Source organism: Trichosurus vulpecula, chromosome 7 (assembly GCF_011100635.1).
Source record: "Trichosurus vulpecula isolate mTriVul1 chromosome 7, mTriVul1.pri, whole genome shotgun sequence".
In the NCBI taxonomy this organism is placed as follows: Eukaryota; Metazoa; Chordata; class Mammalia; order Diprotodontia; family Phalangeridae; genus Trichosurus; species Trichosurus vulpecula.
In genome coordinates, this window is record NC_050579.1 from 45,919,888 (window position 1) to 45,942,963 (window position 23,076).

Genomic DNA, 23,076 nt, shown 5'->3' on the forward strand with positions numbered 1-23,076 from the left:
CTGGGGGAAGGTGGACCAGTGGCTCCTTGGAAATAGCTGTAATTGTAACTAAAATGTGGCAACTGTTTTTTTGCCTTACTGAATTCAATGTCAATGTGACCTAACAAAACAAATTCCAAACCAATTTTTTATACTCCTATCACAGTTTTCCTATGATGGTCAATTCATCTGGGATATATGTAGATGATTTTCAAAGATGAAACCCTAAATTCTATCACAATAAAACGGAGTCCAGCATCAAAAACGAGATAATACCTGACATAACAGTAGGTGTATAATAAATGTTTGTTTAATGCTGGGTAGTTAGATCAATACTCCTTTATCCCCAAGTCAGAAAGAACTTGCATGATTAACGAGCTGTAGAGAGAAGTTCTCTTTGGGTCTAGATTGGACAAGGCGGCAATTGAGGTCCTTTTTATGCTTCCAAGTATAGAAGAGTACAAGCCCTAAGGAGAGTTACTCAGTTTTCTCAGTTCTGGGAGACACCCATTTTCTGGGATCGTTGTGGGCACTGTTTCATCTCAGAACCAGAACCAAAAATGAGACATAAATGGCAATGATGCAACCTAGGTACAGCCTTCTCAGCAATCCTGTGAAGTTTGTAGGACAAACATTATTCTCTTTAAAGGTGAGGAGACCAAGGCCCAAAAGCGTTAAGTAAGAGAAAGTGACCCCTCTCCATTACACTAAAAACATTATATCCTTCATATCTGGAAAAAAAAAAGCCCTCTACTAACTTAATCCAGGTAAGGCAAGTACCTTGAATTATTTATTCTGTATGTGGATTTACATAATCCTCTTGTCCACTATCTTTCTGTGATCAATGATGTACATTTGGGATAAAGGCACATCTTGTAGTCATGGAACAGGGATAACATAACTGGCTGATGTGGCCGTCACTATGCTCTATCACTAGATCCTCATAGGAGGTAATCTCTCTAACCCACATTTTATAGAAGTGGAAACTAAGATCCAGAGACTACGTGACTTACTCCAAGGTCAAAGGGAGCAGGAAGTAACTGAGCTTGGACTTAGAGACCCCTCACCTTCTCCACTTCCCTTGTCTGCCTTCACGCTGTCCACATAAGCACATACCCTAACCATCTGAACAAAGTCTAACAGACAAAACTAAATAAGTTTAAGAAACACTATAGGAGAGGAATTGGAAGACAGGTAAGGTTTTATTTGCCATTTATATTTATTAAATCACAACTCAGAAAATTAGTTTTCTAGGACCACAGGAGGAAATGAGTTTGTCTATCTCCTTAAAAATGCTACCTTTGTTAAGAAAATGGATCACTCCACTTAAAACAAGGAAATTTTAAACAAAAATAAATAAAAATGATAAAAAACCCAACAGTGGAAAAGCTATGGAGAAACAGACGCTTTCACCATGTAATTTGCATTGTCAAAATAGTTTGGTGGAGCATACCGGTAATGTTTAGTTATAAAACTGATAGGCATCACCTTGGCTCAAAACTCCCACCACTGAGATAAACTCTAGGAAAGAAAAGGAAAAAGCACAAACCTACTATACAAACATATTTAAATTCTGCCACTTAGACTAACATATATGAATTTTGTGCATAAATATGGAAAAATCTATGTGAAATATGAAGAAAAAAATAACCCCAAAGAAAGAATGATGTATATACACTGAAAATACCTTTCTATTGGTATTTCCCTATTACCTATAAACATACCCACGTCTACTCCATCCTTAAAAAACTCTCACTCGATTCATCCATCCCTGCTAGCTATTGTCCCATATTTCTCTTCCCGTTGGTGGCTAAACTCCTTGAGAAGGCCATCTGTGATAGATGCATCTGCTTCCCTTCCTGTCACTCTCTTCTAAACTTCCCACAGTCTGGCTTCTGACCTCATCATTCAACTGAAACTGCTCTCTTCAAAGCTACCAATGATATCTTGATTGCCAAATTCTGTTCTCAATGTTCACCTTTCTTAACCTCTCTGCTGCCTCTGACACTGTTATCACTCTCTTGGTCTGCATGACAGTGCACTCTATGGGTTCTCCTCCTTCCTATGTGGCCACTTCTCTGTCTCTTAAGGTGGATCATCATCCACATCACATCTGCTAATAGTGGGGGTCTCACAGGCTTTGTCCTGCGCCCTCTTCTCCTCTCCCTCTATACTATTTCCCTTTGTGATCATTTCAGTTCCCATGGATTAAATTATTAGCAGATGACTCAAAGATCTACCTGTCCAGCTCTAACCTCTCTCCCTCCAGACTCAAATTTCCAATTGCCTTTTAAACATCTCAAACTGGATGTCCAATAGACATCTTAAATTCAACACGAATTCATTATCTTTCCCCTCAAAACTCTCCCCTCTTCCTGTTGAGGGTACCACCATCCTCCCTGTTACTCAGGTTCACATTCCCTTTTCTTCTCTGACTCCTCACATTCTCATCCCAAATATCCAATTATTGGTCAAGTCCTATAAATTTTACCTTTGTAATATCTCTCATATAGACTCCATTCTCTCCCGACACTGCCAGCACCCTGGTATAGGCCAACACCCCATGCCCTGATTATTTCAATAGACTGCTGGTTGGTCTCCCTGTCTCTTCTCCCCAGTCCATCCTCACACTTCAGCTATCAAATTAACCTTCTTAAAACACAGATCTGACCAAATCAACCTACTCCCCCCAGTTCAAAACTTCAGTGGCTGGTCCCCTATTAGCTCCAGTATCAAATATAAAATACTTGCGCCACCTCCCCCCAATATATCTATGTACACACACAGAGTTGGGTCAATGCACAATAAAAAAGACTTTTTTAAAAAGCAATTTTACCTTTTAAGCACTTGAGGGTCTCTGTACTGCACACATCTACTCGCATAGTGGCCAGCTGCTTCTCCTTCAGTTCAATCTGGTCCTCAGAACGCTTATAGAGCAGTAGTTCATCAATGAGAGCCTGGGACTGAACATAGGCACCACAGGATTTAGCACATTACACACACTATACAAGTGCACACTTGCCTGATTATTCTGTACCACACTTGTTTTCAATCTAATATGATCAAAGTTTAACAAAACTTTGAAGGAAATAGCTCCAACATTCCTTATCAAAAAATCCAGGGACTTCTATGCAGAATATTAAATCACAACGACAATTCTCAAGAGAACATTTTCCTTTTATAAAACACTAATCAGTGGGTGTAGGGTTAAATACAGGAGGGTATGGAAGTCTGTTTTGGATTCTTAGTAAGTAAAACGTTGTTCTTAACAACACTCTATACTTTAACTCCCAGACGTGCAAATTCTATTTTAACAGATTTTCATAAAGGAAGGGAACTCCTTAGGATTTTTGTGGGGGTGGGGGTGGAGGGAGGTGGGAAGGGTTGAAGGGAAAGAGTTAGACAAGACCTATGATTTCATCTCTGTAGAGAATTCCCAGTAAGGAAACTTCTTCCACCAATGCTAAATGGCCTGCTCTCTGTTCATTTTCCCATGCTGCCTTACTCCTTTAGTTATCAAAAATTTAACATATCCCTCTTGTAGTACCTTGAAAGCAGGTTCTCACTCAAACAAAATAATATATTAATAAAAATCAAACAGTCTAGTCCAGGGGTGGAGAACCTGCAGCCTCAAAGCCACACCTTTTGACTGAATCCAAACTTCACGGCACAAATCCCCTTAACAAAAGGATTGGTTCTGCAAAATGGACTCAGTCAAAGGGCTGCACTTGAGGACCTAGAGGGCTTCATGTAGCCTTGAGGCCACAGCTTCCCTACCCCCGGACCTAATCCCACTGATTTACCTCCTCCCATCTCTCAAAAGATATAGATATAAAGATAGCCATGCATCTACATCTATCTATGGAAAATGTAAATAAAATATAAGCATGGAAAATGTTTGTTAAAAGTGACTAGTATATAATATGCTGCTTTGGCAAGTTTTACTATTTTGGAACTTACTCGAAATTCGGCGACTATCTTAGACTTGAGAGCAGCTTTAGGGTTGGTAGAGGCTGTTGGAATCAAGCAAACAAATGAATTTAGAAATCGAGGAAATTTAGAGAGCTGCATCTGAAATTCAGAAAAAAACCCCTCTTCTCTAAGTTCCACAAGACACACAATCTAAAAGTTTATTCTTTGAATATTTATGTCAAACATGCATTTGCATATCATTTGTGTTGTGTCATTATTTTAAACATCAGGGATTTTCTGAAGGCAATGAGGGAAATATTCTTCAGAGCAAATATTTTGGTACTTTTAATGTACCAAAAGAGAAAAACACATAATCAGTTGACCCACTTACCTCCAAATAGTCCCTGGAAACCCTACAAATTCTGAAATACTAAGTGGCAGGACATAGCTGTCCTATTCTGCTGTGCAGGAGCAGCATTTTAACACCACCTAACAAAGAATCTGTCTCTCAAGTCAATTAATTGTGAATAGCGGCTGAAGAACATCTCTTACGGATATCCCTTTTTCTATCCTTAAATCCTAAGCCCAGGGCACCTTTACTAATTTAATAGCAGAAGTAGGCAGAGAAAGTTCTAAAGATAACTGTGGTCGACACTTTGCTGAAATGTTGGCTCACTGTTACCAAATATGCAAATTATGGACAAAATGATGGCAGTGGTCGCCCTAATTCACATTGAATATTATATGGCTGCTGGAGCAAAACCATCTCTAGTTACCTTGCTTTAGCTATGGATTTCTACTGTCTATTCCCTTGATTCCCTCCACACTTTCAAGTCTATCTCAATATTTCTCAGTTCTGGCCCACACCGGCTACTCCATGCAGTATAATCCATTCCCCTGTTCTCTTGTTGGGAAGCTTTCATAAAGGATGGTAAACATAAGTAGAGCTCCAGTTAGAGAATAAGCTTCTGGCCAGGAGGGAGGCCCAAGTGTACCCTGGCAGAGGGTGTCCCCAAATCTGATGGATTTCGTGGCTCCCCAGAAATACTTCTTATGCCTATTCTCTTCTTCAGCTCTGTTGTTTAATGCCTCTAACTTCATATATCTTTGAACCTGAAAATCAGCCTCAGAACTACCATAACAAGATTATTTTCTTCTTTTCTTTTTAAGTATCCCCCAACTACTCTTGAGTCTTGGCATACTTAAACCTTTTTGATGTGTTTTCATTGCTTAAAAGTGGTTTTCTAGCAGCAACTCCTTGGTGCCTTCTAAGAGTATGCCAGTGGGAGCTTCCCAGGACTGGACAACAGGCTTGCCCATGGTTTATGCCAGGTGCGTTGCCAAATGGTTTACATTTTCTTCTGCTCCACAAAAAAGGAGGTAATTTTACATTAGTTGAGATAGGTCACTTTTGTTTCCTTACTTTGTGATTTCTTCCACAGCTTATTCGGTTGTTTGTTCAGATTTTCTTTCAGCTGCTTCTGAGTTTTGAAAGTGGTACCTGGAAAACATTTCAGTTGCTGCAGCCTGGCATTACGGGAAGCTGCTCTGACTCTCCACTTCAGTTTTGCCAAAGTTGCAGCATGATAAAAGGAAATCCAAGATTGTGTGTGGTTTCTTTCTTTTTGTCCTCTCTCTTGCTCTCTCTCTCAAAAATACCCACCCAAATCTAAGAAGCTGCCAAATAAAATTTTTCTAAAGTCAATGAAATTAACGACCAAGAAGAATGGAAGAAGATGTGAAAAATTCCCTCTTAATGAATTGCAATTAGAAATTCAACAGCTTCTTAGAAAATATTTCTATTTTTAAAATAAACTTTTGTACAATTGCTGGTCAGTGTCAGAAATTACTGGCTTCTTCAGTTTTGATAAGTTATTCATAATCAACTAATCCACAGGAAAAAAGTAAATGGAGATTTCTCTGCTTCTTGTCAAGACAGTTTTAATGTAAATATTCATTACTTACTTTAGTATCTAAACAAACCAAAGGTATGCGAAGAATGACAAGGTGTATTTGCTAACACTGAGAACTAGTACCCTTGTTCTTGAATTCAATAAGAGGTGACAGAGGAAGTAACACAAGCACTGAGCAGCAAAAATTCTCTATTTCTGTAGTACTAAAAATGCAGAGGACACATTTGTCATTTCCATATGTATGTATATCATATATTTTTTCAGCTTATTATTACTCGATGTACTCCACTTTAGTTGTATTTTTCCTAGAGGCCCTAGGTTAACTTATTTAGTAACCAAAACCAGCATTTTTTGTAGGAAGTCCATGGAGGGGGGGAATACTACCCCACCCCTTAAAAAGCAAAGAAAAAAGGTAAAGAAACAGAGATTCAGAAATTTAAAAAAAAAACTAGATACTTACTCAAAGCTTCTTTTAGTACTACAATTGTTTCTTCAGGGTATACATTTCTCTCTTCCCAGATTTTAAAAATCCGTTCTACAGACTTAGAGACAGATGGATCCCTAATTGAGGAGAAGAAAAATATTATAGTTTAATATTCCAAATTGGTACTTCAAAAATAGAACTCATGCTAGTAATGAAACAGCTAAGTTTCGTGATTTAAAAAAATAAAATTATCTAGGAACACTTCCCTACAGTATCTAGTGCAGAACCTGAAAGCTTAAAAAAACAACAAAAAAAAAGTTCTTTAAAAAATCTTCTTGATGTGCATGCACACTTTTCTGATTGATTCGTTAAACCACTCTTCTCAGATTCTGTTCTAAACCTTCTCTTGTCAAGCCACCTCTTCTGATCTTCTCTCTCTCTAAGCGGACAATCTTGCCAAGGATTTCACTGAGAAAACTGATACCATCCATCCTGAGCTTCACCCCAACTCCTATACTTCAAATCATCTCCGTATTATCTCAAACTCTCCTCCTATGCTCCTGGCTCTGAGGAGGAAGTGGCTCTTCTTATAAATATGAGCCTTTCTATCTATGCCCTTAATATGGTCACTTCTTAGCTCCTTGGCAGGTCACCCCTTTCTCTCCTCCATTTTCAATCTCCCCTGATTCCTACTGCTTACAAACATACCAAGATCTCTTCCATCCTTAAAAAACCTGAAGTTAACTGTATAATCCCCTTAAGCTACACATCCCTTCTCCCACTCATCTCACAGCGAAACTAGAAGGTGCCTACATTTACTGCCTTCACTCTCTCTCCCACTCAGAACTCTATGCTTTGCAATCTGTATTCTTATCTCAGGCAGTAAGCATTTATTAAGTGCCTACTATGTGCTAGGCAATGTATTAAGAACTGCAAACACCAAAAAAAAACCCCCAAAACCAAACACCAGCCCCCGTTCTTAAAGAACTCACAGTCTAAGGGGGGAGAGAAGGAGACAACATGTGAACAATATATAAACAAGATATATACAAGATAAATTGGAGATTTTTATCAAGAGGAAGGCACTAGCATTAAAGGAGATCAGAAAAGGCTTCTTGTAGAAGGTGTGATTAAAGGACTTAAAGGAACCTCATTGCTCCAAACTTCCTAAAGATCTCTTAACTGTCCAATCTGATGGCTGACCTCAATGAAGCATTAAATATCGGTGAATATACCTTCCTTCTTGGGTCTTTGTGCTTTCTTCTGTTTGTTTGGCTGGTCCATTCTCTATCTTCTTTGCTGGATCATTATCCAGTCCTTATATACCTCATGACTCTGCTCTGGGCTTTAGTCTCTTTTCTCTCTATATCTTCTCTCTTAGGATCTTTGTCAGCAAAAGTGTTTTCAACTCCCATCTCTATGTCCTCAAGTTTCACAACTACATATCAAGCCTTAGTTTTTTTCGTGATACTGCCTCACATCTCCAACTGGCAAGCTATCTCTAAATATCCCTTAGTCACCTCAAACTCAGCAAGTTCAAAACAGAATTCATGACCTTTTCCCTCCTTCCACTGCAGGTCCACAATTTCAAAATCTCTTATCCTTCACCTTTCGTATCTAATCAACTGCTAAGTCTTATTGATTCTATTTCTATAAAGCCTCTCAAACCCATCACCTTTTGCTGCCCCTAATTTCCCTCTCTCTAATCCATTCTCCACAAATAAATGTTAGCTATTGTTATTGCAGCTGCTAAATTGATATTCCCAAGGCATAGATCTGACCATGTCATCCACTCCCTCACTGCCCAGATAGATCTTAAAAGTTCACTCAAAATTCAACCGACACTTACTAAACATCTATTAGGTACAAGGCTTCTTCAGAGACTTCAATCAATCCCTGGCCTCAAAAACCGTACATGTTACTATCTATCACAATAATAGTAGATAAGAAAAGGTATGCTGGGCATAGTTTATTGTCTATCTTTGATTGTGAAACAGCGGATTTCAAGGAAAAAGAAGGGATAGGTTGGATCCATAGCCTAATATAAGACTCAGGTAAAAAGGGCTTGGTTGCTGTAAAGAATGAAATCTGGTGACACAAACACATACGATTCCAATGAACAAGGAAAGTAGTAATGATCTAAAGAGACAGATGTGGCTACATGATTTTACTAATTCAGATTTCTAAAAGACATGCATAGATGAAGGAAGACTTCTGTGAAGGAAGCAAAAGTAAGTAACCAGATGAGGAACGAATAAGTCCAGAACTTGTGGAGGGTTTTGGAGAATGCCAAGGACAACAAGAAGAACTTTAAGTGACTGTAAAACAGAGAAATTCATCAATGAAGGGATTGGACTGTTGGTTAGGATGGATATAACAGGTTAACAAAGGTCCAACTACTCAACTCTTATTTTGCTCATTTTTGTTCTTTAAACTGGGACAGAGAGACCTAAAAGTGCTGAACAAAGATGTAAAATCCAAGATAAGTGAGGAGATGGCTAGAACTGACCTAGCTCTCCTGAATGTGGTCAGTAAGTCACCCACCTGGAGTTGATGTTGTGGTATTAGAGTTGCAGAAGTTGATGAGATTGTAGACTACATTTAATAGAAGTATAACAGAGTAACAATAGAGGTTATACTCCTGCTATATTCTCAAACAGGCTAGTGTTGAGGTCAGGTTACCACATTTTAAGAAGAGTACTGACAGACTTAATTGTGACCAGAGGACTGTGAGGAGAATCATGCCATCCTAAGGATTTATTCAAGAAAGAGTAAAGACTTGGGAGACAGGAGTAGGGGGAACAAGATACCTGTCTTCAAATATCTGAAAGGCTGTCATGGGGAAAATAAATCACACTTATTCTGCTTAATTCCAGAAGGCAGAGCTAATATATGTCTGTTTAAATTAATTTTAAGTGGTAGAGACAGGTTTGTTTGACATGAGGGCGCCTTCCAACTTTGTCACACTCAAAACGGGTTGAATTCCCCATTAAAGGAGAGGAGGCTATGTATATTCACTGGTCACATATGGAGAGGTCCAGATTTATGCTTTAGGTGAAGGGTTGAGCTAGTGACTTCATGAGACATCAAGAAACAATAAAACAAAGTCAAAAGAATGAAAAAATAGAAGAAAATGTGAACTATCTCACTGGAAAAACAAATCACCTGGAAAATAGATTGAGGAGAGACAAATTAAGAAATATTGGATTATCTGAAAGCCATGATAAAAAAAAAAGAGCCTAAACATCAAATTTGAAGAAATCGTTGAGGAAAACCCTCCTGATATCCTAGAACCAGAAGATAAAACAGAAACTGAAAGAATTCACCTATTACCTCCTGAAAAAGATCCCCAAATGAAAACTTCCAGGAATATCATAGCCAAATTCTGGAACTTCCAGGTCAAGGAGAAAATACTTCAAGCAGCCAGGAAAAAAAAAGAACCACGCCCCCCCCCCCAAAAAAAACCAAAAACCCCAATTCAAATATTGTGGAGCCAAAGTCAGGATAATGCAAGATTTAGCAGTTGCCACATTAAAGGATCGGAGGGCTTGAAACATGATATTCCAGAAGGCAAAGGTGCTGGGATTAAGCCAAGAAAAACCTACCTAGTAAAACTGAGTATAATCCTTAAGGGGGGGGATAATGAAAATTTAATGAAAGAGGACTTTCAAGTATTCCTGATGAAAAGACTAGAGTCAAATAGAACATCTGACTTTCAAATATAAGACTCAAGAGAAGCATTCAACGGTAAACATGAAAGAGAAATCATAAGAGATTCAATAAGGTTAAATTTTTTACATTCCTATATGTGAGATAATACTTGTTAACTCCTAAGAATTTTATCATTATTACAGCAGTTAAAAGGAGTGTATATAGGCAGAGGGCACAGGTGTGAGTTGACTATGCTGGGATGATTAAAAAAAATAAGAGGGATGCATTGGGAAGGGAGAGGAAGAATAGGAAAAATTATCTCACATAAAAGAAAGAACTTTTACAGTGGAGGGAAAAATAGGAGGGGTGGCAAGCAACACTTGAATTTTACTGGAATTAACTCAATGAAGGAATAACATAGAAATCTATCTTATCCCATGGAGAAGGTGGAGGGGAAGAGAAGTGGGCTGACAGAAGGGAAGGTGGATAAAGGAAGGCAGTGGTCAGAAGCAAAACAGACTTTTGAGGAGGGATAAGATGGGGGAGAGGGAGAGAGGGAAGGAGAGAGAGGGAGAGAGGGAAGGAGAGAGAGAGAGAGAGAGAGAGAGAGAGAGAGAGAGAGAAAAGGATAAACGAGAAAGAATAGAATGGAGGAAAATAGTAATTATGAATGTGAATGTAAACTCACCCATAAAATGAAAGCAGAGAGCAGAACGAACTAAAGAACCAGAATCCAACCATATGTCATTCACAAGAAACACACTTAAAACAGAGACACACAGAATAAAAATATGGGGCTACAGCAGACTCTCTTAAGCTTTAAAAGCTAAGGTTAAAAAAAGAAAGCAGGGGTAGCAATCATGATCTTAGACAAAGAAAAAGCAAAAATAGACTTAATTAAAAGAGATAAGCAGGTAAATTACATCCTGCTGAAAGGTACCCTAGACAATGAAGTAATATCAATACTAAACATCTATTTGCTAAATGGCATATCATCCAAATTCTTAAAGGAAAAATCAAATGAGCAACAGAAGGAAAAAGACAATACAATTATACTAGTGGAGGATCTCTACTTTCCCCTGTGAGAACTATATAAGTCTAACCATAAAATAAATAAGATGTTAAAGAGAATAAAAGAATTTTAGAGATATGACAGTATCTGGAAAAAACTGAATGGGAAGAGAAACGCATATGCCTTTTTCTCAGCTGTACATGGCAGCCACACAAAAAGTGACCCCTTATTAAGGCATAAAAAACTCACAGCCAAATGCAGAAAAGCAGAAATATTAAATTCACGCTTTTTAGACCATAATGCAACAAGTTACATTCCATGAGGGGCTGTGAGAAGAGATCAAAAATTAATCAAAGAACAAATCACAGAAACAATAATTTCGCTAAAGAGAATGACAATGAGACTACGTTCCAATATCTGTGGGAGATAGCCATAGCAATACTTAGGAGAAATTTTATGTCTCTGAACAGTTACAGCAATAAAGTAAAAAGCAGATCAATGAACTGGGCATGCAATTAAAAAACCTAGAAAAAGAAGAAATTAAAACCCCTGATTAAATACCAAAGTAGAAATCCTGAAAATTAAAGAGATTAAGAAAGCTGAAAGAAAAATACTGAGCCAATTAATAAATAAAACTAGGAGCTGGTTTTATGAAAAACTAATAAAATACATAAACCATAGGTTAATTTGATTTTAAAAAAGAACACCAAATTATCAGTATCAAAAATGAATACAGTGAATTCACTACCAATGAAGATGAAATTAAAGCAATTATCAGGAACTACTTTGCCCAATTATATGCCAATAAATCTGACAATCTAAATGAAATGGATAAATATTTATTTACAAAAATATAAATTGCTCAGATTAAGAGAAGAAGAAATGGATTATTTAAATAACTTTATCTTAGAAAAAGAAACTGAATAAGCCATAAATGAGATCCCTAAGAAAAAATTCCCCAGGACCAGATGGATTCACAAGTGAATTCTACCAAACATTTAAAGAACAATCAATTCTATACTATATAAACTACTTGGAAAAAGGGGCAAAGAAGTCATCCTACCAAATTTCCTTTATGATACAAATATGGTGCTGATACCTAAATCAGGAAGAATGAAATCAAAGGGAAAAAAAAAACTACAGACCAATTTCCCTAATGAATACTGACGCAAAAAAGAAAATGAAATAAAATCCTAGCAAGAAAATTACAGCAATATATATCACAAAAATCATACATTACAACCAGGTAGGATTTATACCAGGAATACAAGGTTGGTTCAACATTATGAAAACAATCAGTAAAATTGGTCATTAAAAAACCCCCCAACAAAAATCATATGATTATTTCAATAGATGCATAAAAAGCTTTTGACAAAATAAAACACTCATTCCTACTAAAAATACTAGAAAATATAAGAAATAAAGCTTTCCTTAAAATGATAAGTAGATCTATCTAAAACATCAGCAAATATTATCTGTAATGAGGATAAGCTACAAGACCTCCTAATAAGATCAGGGGTGAAGCAAGTATGCCCCCTATCACTATTACTATTCAATTTTATACTAGAAATACTAACAATAGAAATAAAGAGAAAAAGAAATTGAAGTAGAAAAGGCAATCAGGAAATAAAACTATCACTCTCTGCAGCTGATATGATGGTATACTTAGAGAATCCTAGAGAATGAACTAAAAAAATAGTTGAAATAATTAACAATTTCAGCAAAGTTGCAGGATGTAAAACAAACCCACATATATCATCAGCATTTCTATATATTATTAACAAAGTCTAGCAGGAAGAGATAGAAAGAGATATTCCATTCAAAATAACTGAAGACAACATAAAATACTTGGGAGTCAGGAACTGTATGAACACAATTACAAAACACTTGTCACACAAATAAAGTCATATCTAAACAAATGGGGAAATTTTTGTCTGTCTGGTTTTTTGCAAGGCAATTGGGGTTAAGTGACTTGCCCAGGGACATACAGCTAGTAAGTGTCAGGTGTCTAAAGCTGGATTTTAACTCAGGTCCTCCTGACTCCAGGGCCGTGCTCTATCCACTGCGTCACCTGGCTGCTCCTTAAATGGAGAAATGTTAATTGCTCATGGGCAGGGTGAGCCAAAATAAAAAAAAGGAAAGAAAATTCTATTATAATTAATTTACTTATTCAGTGCCATACCAAACTACCAAAAATTATTTTACAGAGCTAGGAAAAAATATCAAAATTCATCTGGAAGAACAAAAGGTCAAGAAAATCAAGTAAATTAATGAAATAAAATGTAAAGGAAGATGGCCACACCATACCCTATCTCAAACTATTACAAAGCAGTAATCATCAATACAATTTAATACCAGCTAAGAAACAGAGTGATACATCAGTGGAACAGGTTAGGTACACAATATATAGTAATAAATGACCATAGTGATCTAGTGCTTGATAAACAGAAAGATCCAAACTTTTGGGACAAGAGCTCACTATTTCACAAAAATTGCTGGAAAAACTGGAAAGGAGTTTAGCAGAGACCAACATCTCACACTGTATGCCAAGATAAGGTCAAAATGACTATGTGATTTAGACATAAAGAGTGATATCATAAGCAATTAGGAGAGCATGGAAAATTTGACCTGTTGGATCTATGGATAAGAGAAAAATTTATGACTAAACAAGAGACAGAGAACATCATAGGAAGTAAAACTGATAATTTTGATTATATTTAATTAAAAAGTTTTTGTGGATAGGGTAGCGGGACCCGACTCTGAAGGATTTTTTGGTGGAAAGAAAGGGATGTCCGGGTAGAAAGGAAACTGAATAAAATTGCCAAATGCCCTTGGACCGTAGCAGACTAAAGGAGCTTAACAGGACTGGACCTTAAGAGATCCTCTTGAAAAATGCTATCTACCTCCAGACAGAACTGATTAACTCAGTGCAAACTGAAATAAGGAAAATGAGGTGCAAAAAGAAAATTAATTGGTTCAGTGCAACTTATCTAGCAAAGAGGAAAATTGGTAGGATACTTAAGGATGCCTGTTTGCTGGGCAGGCAAAATCCTATATGCCCTTCGCCTATGATTTTCAGCATGGGATGCTCTAAAAAGGTTCAAAGGCCTTCGTGAAGGCCCCCTTCTTGGAAAAGCTGACCCTCTAGGACCGCCAAGAATACCTAGAATAATTTTAAAAGTCACTACTTTTTGCACATAGGAAAACAGGTACACTAATATACTACATCAGTTGTGAACCATCCCAACTGTTCTAGAAAATAATTTGGAATTATGGAAGAAAAGCTTCAAAATTGTTCAACACTTCAGACCCAGAGATCTGATTGTGAGGTTTATGTTTATGCACCGCAGAGGCTACTGACGAGAAAAGATCTATCATCAAAAAAATATTAATAAAGGCACGATTTGTTACAGCCAAAAAAAAAAAAAAAAGAGAGAGAGAGAGAAAGAAACAAATTCTATGACTAATGACTGGAGAATAGCCAAACAAACGGTATTATATGGATATAATGGAATTTTATTAGGGCACAAAAATAAATGCAAGAAGAATTCAAAGAAACATAAGGAAAATTCACGAAGTGATACAGAGTGAACAAAGGACAGCTAAAAGTACAATGTGCACACTACAACCCTAAAAATAAGAACTTTCAATAATAACAAAGCTGAGATCAAAAACAATGGGAAACATTGTTACTAGCTCAAAAGCACACAACTTTTCTTTTAACAAACGGAAAACTGTTGAAGGTGAAGTTTGCACGTACTCATCAAAACCAGCTATATATTGTTTGATTGAACAGTTTAAGGATTTTACATTGTGGAGGATTTCACTAAGAGCAAGATGACGGGATTGCCGTGTGTTGAAATAAAATTTACCACTAAAAAATGAAGATCTCTTAGGAGAACTACTCAAACATCTCAGCTTCCTGATATTCAGTCCTTCTAGACAATTAAGACCAAATAATTGCATGTAATTTACAGCTGGAGACCACCAAGGTCTCCAACAAAGCTTATTCGAGTACGGAGAAAAAAGTGGACGAGAAACCACATACTCAGCAAGGAATATAAAATACAATCCCTTGGCTAGTCTAACTACCTTTAAGATAATCTTCCCTCCTTTATTTACAGGGGTGTGGGAACCATGTATGTTCGACACTGAATACATTGTCAGACTCAGCTGAAGTTGTTGATTAGCTCACTTGCTCCCCCCACCCTTATTCTGGCTCAATGAGTAAAGGAAAGGGGAGAGATACAGTTAAAACTGACATCAAAACAAAAGTTCTAAAATGAAAATTAGGTTTTAAGAAATTAAAATTAAGATTAAGTGATCCTCAATCTTTCTAAAATCCTAAGGGGAAAATACAATAAGCGATTATTATTTAAGTGATTAAAATTGTGTAGTATAAGAACTTAGATTGTAGTATAAAGACTTGGATTTAAGAGAAACCAGGGTTCAAACCCTGCTTTAACACTTCCTCCTTGTGTGGCCCACGAGGAAGTCAACGAACCTTTATGAACCCAGTTCGGTCATTTATAAAATGGGAATAGTAACAGCCATAGAGTTTACCTCATAGGTATCAAATGATGTCATATTCACAAAGTGCTTTATTAACCTTAAAGCACTCTGAAAATTTCAGCTATTGATATTACTTTCACTTAATAACTCTCTCATCAATGAAATAATCAACCATGATTCTAGAGGAGTAATGATTCATACTACCCATGTCCTAACAGAGAGGTCATGGACTCAAGATGCAGAATAAAACATATATTTTCGGGGGGGGGGGGGGAGTCTTTGTACAAACAAAACCAATGCAGCTAAGACTAGAAGGAAAACAGAAAACAAAATTGGAAGTTTCTCTGATAAAGGCCTCATTTCTGAAATATATAGAATTGAGTCAAATTTATAAGAATATTAGTTACTCCCCAATTGAGAAATGGTCAAAGGAATATGAACAGGTAGTTTTCAGAAGAAACCAAAGCTTTCTATAGTCCTATAAAAAATGCTCTAAATCACTATTGACTAGGGAAAAATGACTCAGAGGTCCTACCTTATACCTATCAAATTGGCTAATATGACAGAAAAGGAAAATGACAAATATCGTAAGGGAGGTGGAAAAAATAACAACAATATTTCACATTCAAACGGCACCTAAGCTTTACCAAAGTATTTCACACATCCCCCACACCTCCCAATCAGTAAGTAAGAAAGATGAGGATTTGGAGCCAGGTTTCCTGAATCTAAGTCTTGTACTTTCCCCACTATGCTCTGCAAAAATCTCAACAGGTTAGAATGATGCCAAAACTTCAAAAGATACAATTTGAAAGTGATAAATGTAAAGTCCTATACCTGAATATTAAAAAATTAACTGTATAAGTACAGGATGGTAGACATGGCTAGGTGAAGGTTCAGATTAACTACTCTACCCCCTAACAAACCCTGAGTGTTCTACTGAACTGCAAAGCCAACATGCTGACTTTACATTATTAGAGCTGAAGAAGTTAATGAGATTATTGTATTTGATAGAAGCATAACAGAATAACAGAGGTTATGCTCCTGCTATGTTCTAGAACATGCTAGTGTGTTCAGATCTATATTTTAAGAAGAGTATAAAGAGGCTTAATTGTGACCAGAGGATTGCAAGAAGAATCATGACATCCAAGGATATATTCAAGAAAGTTTGAAGACTTGGGGGATGGAAGCAGGGGGAACAAGACATCTACCTTCAAATATCTGAAGAGCTGTTATGCAGAAAAATGACTTAGACTTATTATGCTTAATTCCAGAAGGCAGAGTTGATATATGCCTGTTTAAATGAATTTTAAGTGGTAGAGACAAGTTTCTGTTTGACATGAGAGAACCTTCCAATTTTGTCACTCAAGGAGCGTGAATTCCCCATTTAAGTCTTCAAGTGTAGAACAGGTGATCATTTGTCATATATGAAGAAATTGGGATTAATGCTTTAGGTGAAGAGTTAATGTAAAGGTAAACAACCTGTGAGGTCCCCATGAAGACTAAAATGAACAGACACTAATTACTGCTTCGCATATTTGAAGTATTTTGTCATTGAAAGACATATATGTCCCTATTTTAATAAAAAGATGACTTCCCTCTACAAAATCCCCAACAAATAATTATCCAGCTTCTGTCTAAACACCTCTAGTGACAAGGAATTTACTACCTACTAGGGTAGCCCACTTCATTTTTTTCCTTCCCTTCAATTATTAAGAAGTTCTTCCTTATTGATATGAAATCTGCTCTCATGTAAATCCTACCCACTGTTCTCTGGCATCAAGCAGAGTAACTAATTCCTCTTCCATGAGTAAACTTTCAAATATTTAAAGATATCCATCACTTGCCATATGTAACTGCCCTAAATTTTAAAATTCCCCAGGCTAAACATTCTTAGTTCTTCAAGGGACATGATTGTCTAGTCCCCTCACCATCCTCGTCATTCCTCTCTTATTTATTGAAGTCTTTCATAAAAGTGGGGACTAGAACTGAATATAATACTCCAGAGAAGGGCCATATTTATAGGCAGAGTATGGTGCTCTATCCACTGTGCCACATAGTTGCCCCAGCTATTATTATAGTAATTAACTTAATGCATTTAAAAATATTACTCCGAGAAAGGGTTGATAGGCATCACCACACTGACAAAAGGGTCCATGACATAAAAAAGGCTAGGCACCTCTGGCTACTCCATCACACTCCTGATCGACATTTAACGTGTACTAAAAACTCTCAGGTATTTTCCCTGACGTGAACTAGTGTCTAATCACTTCTCCTCCATTTTATTTTTTATGAGATTGATAATTTGCCATAGAGTATTAAGAAAATATTATTTATTGATGACTGGCAATGTATCTGTAATATAAAATATTTAATAGTTTTGCTATAATTAATCAATTTTAATATGAAGGATCTTTTGGGGGGGAGGGGTGGTGAAGGAAAGCAATATAGGGAAGAAAATGTGTGAGAGAAGCCAAGAGAGGTAGGTAGCTGAGTAAATTTCCTTCGTGCATTCTACAAATTGTCCATCAAGTGCAACTAAGAGCCAAGATCAGGGCCTGCTGATAATCATATCAATAATTCATTTCATTATAACAGAGCCAATTTCCCTTGAAATGAGCACAAGCCAAGGGTTTCTTAAGTTTTTCTCCCATTTAGCTAAATAAGTTAGCAGAGGCTGTAGAAGCCCCCAGACTTAGAGATATCAACAGCACATACTTATAGGACATGGTCTCTAAGACTCTAGCTCCATTCTTCTACCCCAGATCTTAATCCATCCCCTAACACTCAGGTGAAAGAAACAGCAATAGGGGAATACAGAGAGATTGTGCCAGACCCATCCTATGAAGCAATAGGAACTTACTTGTAAAGAGCTGAAGCCTTAATTACAGGAGATGGTCAGAACCAAATGCTCTCTACTAAGTCCTTGTGAGCTGTTAAATAGCTTATGGCTTAGTATTTGTTGATTGACTGATTGTTGACTGAATGTCCTTTTGATGAAAAAAAAATTGTAATTACACATTCAGAAATGGGAATAGCACTTGAGATTGAGTTGTAACAGATTTTTCTTCTTATAAAAAACTCAAATTAGGAGCAGCTATGTGGCACAGCCCTGGAGTCAGGAGGCCCTGAGTTCAAACGTGACCTCAGATGCTTACTAGGTTAGGTGACCTTGGGGAAGTCACTTAATCCCAACTACCTCAAAAAACAAACAAAGAAAGAAACAACAAAAAAAAAAACCCTCAAATTGAGAACCTCCAAAGAACTTGATTCTTACGAAGATCCCTAGAGTTGGGAAGAAGACATGTTAACCATGCTCTAAGGACCAGAATAAATGCCCTAGTTTGGTTCATGAATTTTCAGTTAACTATTCCCATTATCAGAGTTGATGATCAGAGTTAATATCTCTGGAAAAAGTCCATAAAGAAATCCATCACGTTACTGTGAAAGAAAGTGTGAGAGACGTGACCGAATGTGCTTATAGTAACAGCGCTGTGAAAGCAAATTAGCAACAAAGTCATGATGAAAATTTAAGTCTCAAAGGTTTGATAAGTATATGTTGATACCTGTTTTAAAAGGCACGAGACTCCCCTAACATTCTTTGGTATTTCTTGTAAGTGAATCTGGCTATTTAATTTACATTTGATGTTGAAATTTCATTTTATCTTACAGGTTACTGGGGTCATCAAGAGTTCAGGAGTGACTCACTGCTTTAGTACAGCTAACTGATTTGTAAAGTTACAATTACTGGGGACACAATGTGGTATCCCAGAAAGAGCCCTGGACTAGTGTCAGAAATCTGGTCTCTTGGTCTTACTAACTGTCACTAGCCATTTGATTCTAGGCAAGTCACAATCTCTCTGTGTCTTAAGTTTTTTCATCAAGAAAATGAATGGATCAGGCTAGATGATTTCTGTCCTTTTAGACTCCAAAACTGTGACTCAAAATTTGTATTTTAACACTTTCAGGTCCATAAAGTTCACTTAAAAAATTCTAATAAGAGAGAAGCCAACAACAATTTAATCAACACTGAGTTGTCCTAGCGCTCTGACTACTCAAGTCCTCAATGGCCTTGAAATATTGTTTTTTATTATGTCCTGTGTTAGTCTTCTCTAACTTGACTAATGGCAGAACACCACAAATTTAAAGGTGGAAGGGATCTTGATGGTCACCTACCTAGTCTCACTTTACAAATGAGAAAACTGAAACAAAGCAAGTGCATGACTTACCTAAAACCATAAAGCCAGGAAGAAGAGCTCCCCATTTACTGCTCTTCTTTGCTCTTCTCCAGGAATCACACTCTGTCTTACACTTCTTTTTTTTTTTGGCTTACACTTTTAATGCACTCGTTTCTCTGCTTTGTCCCTACCCTTTAAAACATTTTTATTTTTTTCAATCAGGAAAAATCTGCCTTTTCCCCCCTCCTACTCCTACTCCTTCAATTGAAAACAAAAGAAAAAATGTTACAAATACACAGAGTCAAGCAAAACAAATTTCCCCACTGGCCACATCCAAAAATATATGCCCTATTCTGCATCGAGTTCTTCCCTTCATCAATCAGGAAGTGGGCAGCATGTTTTATCATCAGTCCTCTGGAATCATGGCTGGTCATTCCTGATCAGAGCCCCAAATTCTTTCAAAGCTGTATCTCACTTCAGCCTGTATCATTTAATGCAAATCTTCCCATGTTGAGAAACCCAAAGAGGCCAGCTTCTGGGCTAATAATTCACTATTTCACAAAAATTGTTGGGAAAATTGGAAAATGGTAGGGCAGAAACTGGGCATAGACCAATATCTTACACCATATACCAAAATAAAGTCAAAATGGGTTCATGATTTAGGAGTAAAAGCTGATACTATAAGTAATTTGGGAAAGCAAGGAATAGTTTACTTATCAGATTTATGGAAAAGTAAAGAATTCATGACCCAACAAGAGATAGAGAGCATTACAAAATGCAAAATGGATAATTTTGATTATGTCAAATTGAAATGTTTTTGTACAAAAAAAGCCAATGCAACAAGAATTAGGAGGGAAGCAGAAAATTGGGAGAAAATCTTTGCAACTAGTATCTCTGATAAAGGCCTCATTTCTAAAATATACAGGGAACTGAGCCAAATATATAGGAATACAAGCCATTCCCCAATTGAGAAATGGTCAAAGGATATGAACAGGCAGTTTTCAGAGGAAGAAATTAAAGCTATCTATAGGCATATGAAAAAATGCTCTGGATCACTACTGATTAGAGAAATGCAAATCAAAACAACTCTTAGATACCACATCTCTCCTGTCAGATTGGCTAAAATAACAAAACAGGAAAATGATAAATGCTGAAAAGGATGTGGGGAAATTGGAACATTGTTACATTGCTGGTGGAGTTGTGAGCTGATCCAGCCATTTTGGAGAGCAGTTTGGAACTATGCCCAAAGGGCTATAAAAATGTTCATACCCTTTGACCCAGCAATACCACTTCTAGGGTTGTATCCCAAAGAAATCACACAAGCGGGAAAAGGATCCATATGTACAAGGATATTTATAGTGGCTCTTTTTGTGGTAGCCAAGAATTGGAAATCAAAGGGATGCCCATCAACTGGGGAATGGCTGAACAAGCTGTGGTATATGAAGGTAATGGAATACTATTGTGCCATAAGAAATGGGGATGATACGGACTTCATAACAACCTGGAAAAACCTACACGACTTATCAGATTTATGGAAAAGTAAAGAATTCATGACCCAACAAGAGATAGAGAGCGGAGCAGAGCCAGGAGAACATTGTACACAACCACAGATATATGGATTCCGTGAGGACCAACCCTGACATACTTCGCTCTTCTCAGCAATGAAAGGTGCAAGGACAACTCCAGGGGACTCACGATGGAGAATGCTATCTTCATCCAGAGAAAGAACTGTGAAGTTTGAACACAGATTGAGGTGCACTACATGCTCACCTTTTTTCTTCTCTTTTGTTTTTGGGGTTTTTTTTTTTTTGGTTCTGTCTCTTCTTTCTCATGATTCATTCCATTGGTCATAATTCTTCTCCACAACTTGACTAGTATATAAATTAATTCAATGTGAAGTTATACATGGTAGTTATATGAGATTCCATGCCGTCTTGGGGGGGGAGGGAGGAGGGAGGGGAGAAAATCTGGAACTCAAAATTATGTAGAACCATGTGTGGTAAACTAAAAATAAATTTAAATAAAAAAAAATCTTCCCATGTTTCTTACAGCACAATAGCATTTTGTTAAATTATATATCATAACTTGTTCAGCCATTCCTCAACTGATGGGACTCCTCAGATTCTCATTTTTTGCTACCTGAAAAAGAGCTATGAATATTTTTGTGTATCCTTATAGAGTTTGTTTTGCTTCGAACCAAACTCCACTCTACCCTTTCCCTCCTATTTCCCTGTTGAGTGAAATGTAGTTCTCTACCCAACTGTGCATATATTTTTCTTTCCCTTGACCACTCCCTTGTTTGTACAGACTTCTACTTGTATTTTCTTTTAGTTTATAGGAAACTGGGGCTTATGTGAAAATATTTTCTCTACCTTTCTTTCTCTTCTCCCGTAACTACATTGCTCTTCTCCTTTTTTTCCACTGTTTCTCTTAAGACCATCAAAATATAAAAGAACCATTCCCAGGTCTTTTGCCTAATTAAGACTCCCTCTATAACCCCTAATGATAATTTTGTGTGTGTGTGTGTGTGTGTGTGTGTACCATCTCCCCAATTCATCCTTTATTCCCCTATCACTGTTCATTTGTGTTTCTATACAGTTCTATTTTCAACAGGAATGTCTGGAAGTTATTTCATTAGAGGTCCCTGTAGCATTATACTTAGTTTTGTTGGGTAAGCTATTCTTTGCTGTAAATTTATAACCTTTGCTTTTAGACTATCATAGTCCAAGCTCTCTATGACTCTATCGTTGTGACTGCTAAATTATGCGTAACCTGCATTGGCTCCTTGGTACTTGAAGGCTTGCTGTCTGCTTACAATATTTTTTCTTTGGCATGGAAACCATGGATTTTAAAAGGCTGTGATGTTCCTGGGAGTTTTCGTTGGGGATTTTCTTTCAGGAGGTGATCAGTGGATTCCTTCTATTTCTACTTTACCTACTGGTTATAAGAGATCTGGGCAGTTTTCTTTTGAAGATTTCTTGAAATATGATGCTTAAGTTCTTTTTTGGTGGAGGAGAGATATCTTGGTTTTCTTGTAATCCACTCAGTAGTTTTTTTCTTTATTTTCTAGGTCAATTGCTTTTGCTATGAGATACTTTATATTTTCTTTTTTTCCAGTCTTTTGACTGTTTTAATATTTCTTGTTGTCTCAGAGTCATTGGTTTCTATTTGGTCCATTCTGATTTTCAGAGAGTTTGTAGCTTGGGTCAGGTTTTATACCTCTTGAAACCAAGCTAGTAATTCCTTTTCCAATTTTTTATTCCACAGCTTTTATTTTGTTTCTCTCCCTACACCCACCCCAAATGCTCTCATTTGATTTATAAAAAACTTTTACTCTTAAAAAAAAAAACTTTAGCTTTATCTCTTCCAGGAATTCTATTTGAGTTTGTGCCCCAGCTGTGTTTTTCTCGGAGGCTTTTGCTTGTAAATGTTTTGGGGTAATTAGCTTCTTTTGGGTCTGTGCCTTGAGCTTTCCCACCACTGTAATAGCTCTTTATG

The 23,076-nt window shown here is 36.9% G+C and overlaps 1 protein-coding gene across 6 annotated transcripts in view; it reads right to left on the bottom strand.

The window, feature by feature from the left end:
- RPRD2 (regulation of nuclear pre-mRNA domain containing 2) overlaps positions 1-23,076 on the bottom strand; it is a 97,525-nt gene that overhangs the window by 18,816 nt on the left and 55,633 nt on the right. For 4 of the 6 annotated variants that reach the window (XM_036766623.1, XM_036766624.1, XM_036766621.1 and 1 more), the window contains exons 3-6: positions 6,265-6,365; positions 5,315-5,392; positions 3,940-3,992; positions 2,816-2,942 (exon numbers count right to left, since the gene is read on the bottom strand). In XM_036766623.1, the coding sequence (XP_036622518.1) occupies positions 2,816-2,942; positions 3,940-3,992; positions 5,315-5,392; positions 6,265-6,365 (359 nt within the window). The remainder of the gene's footprint in view (positions 1-2,815; positions 2,943-3,939; positions 3,993-5,314; positions 5,393-6,264; positions 6,366-23,076) is intronic. The other 2 variants (XM_036766622.1, XM_036766626.1) reach the window with 1 other exon arrangement.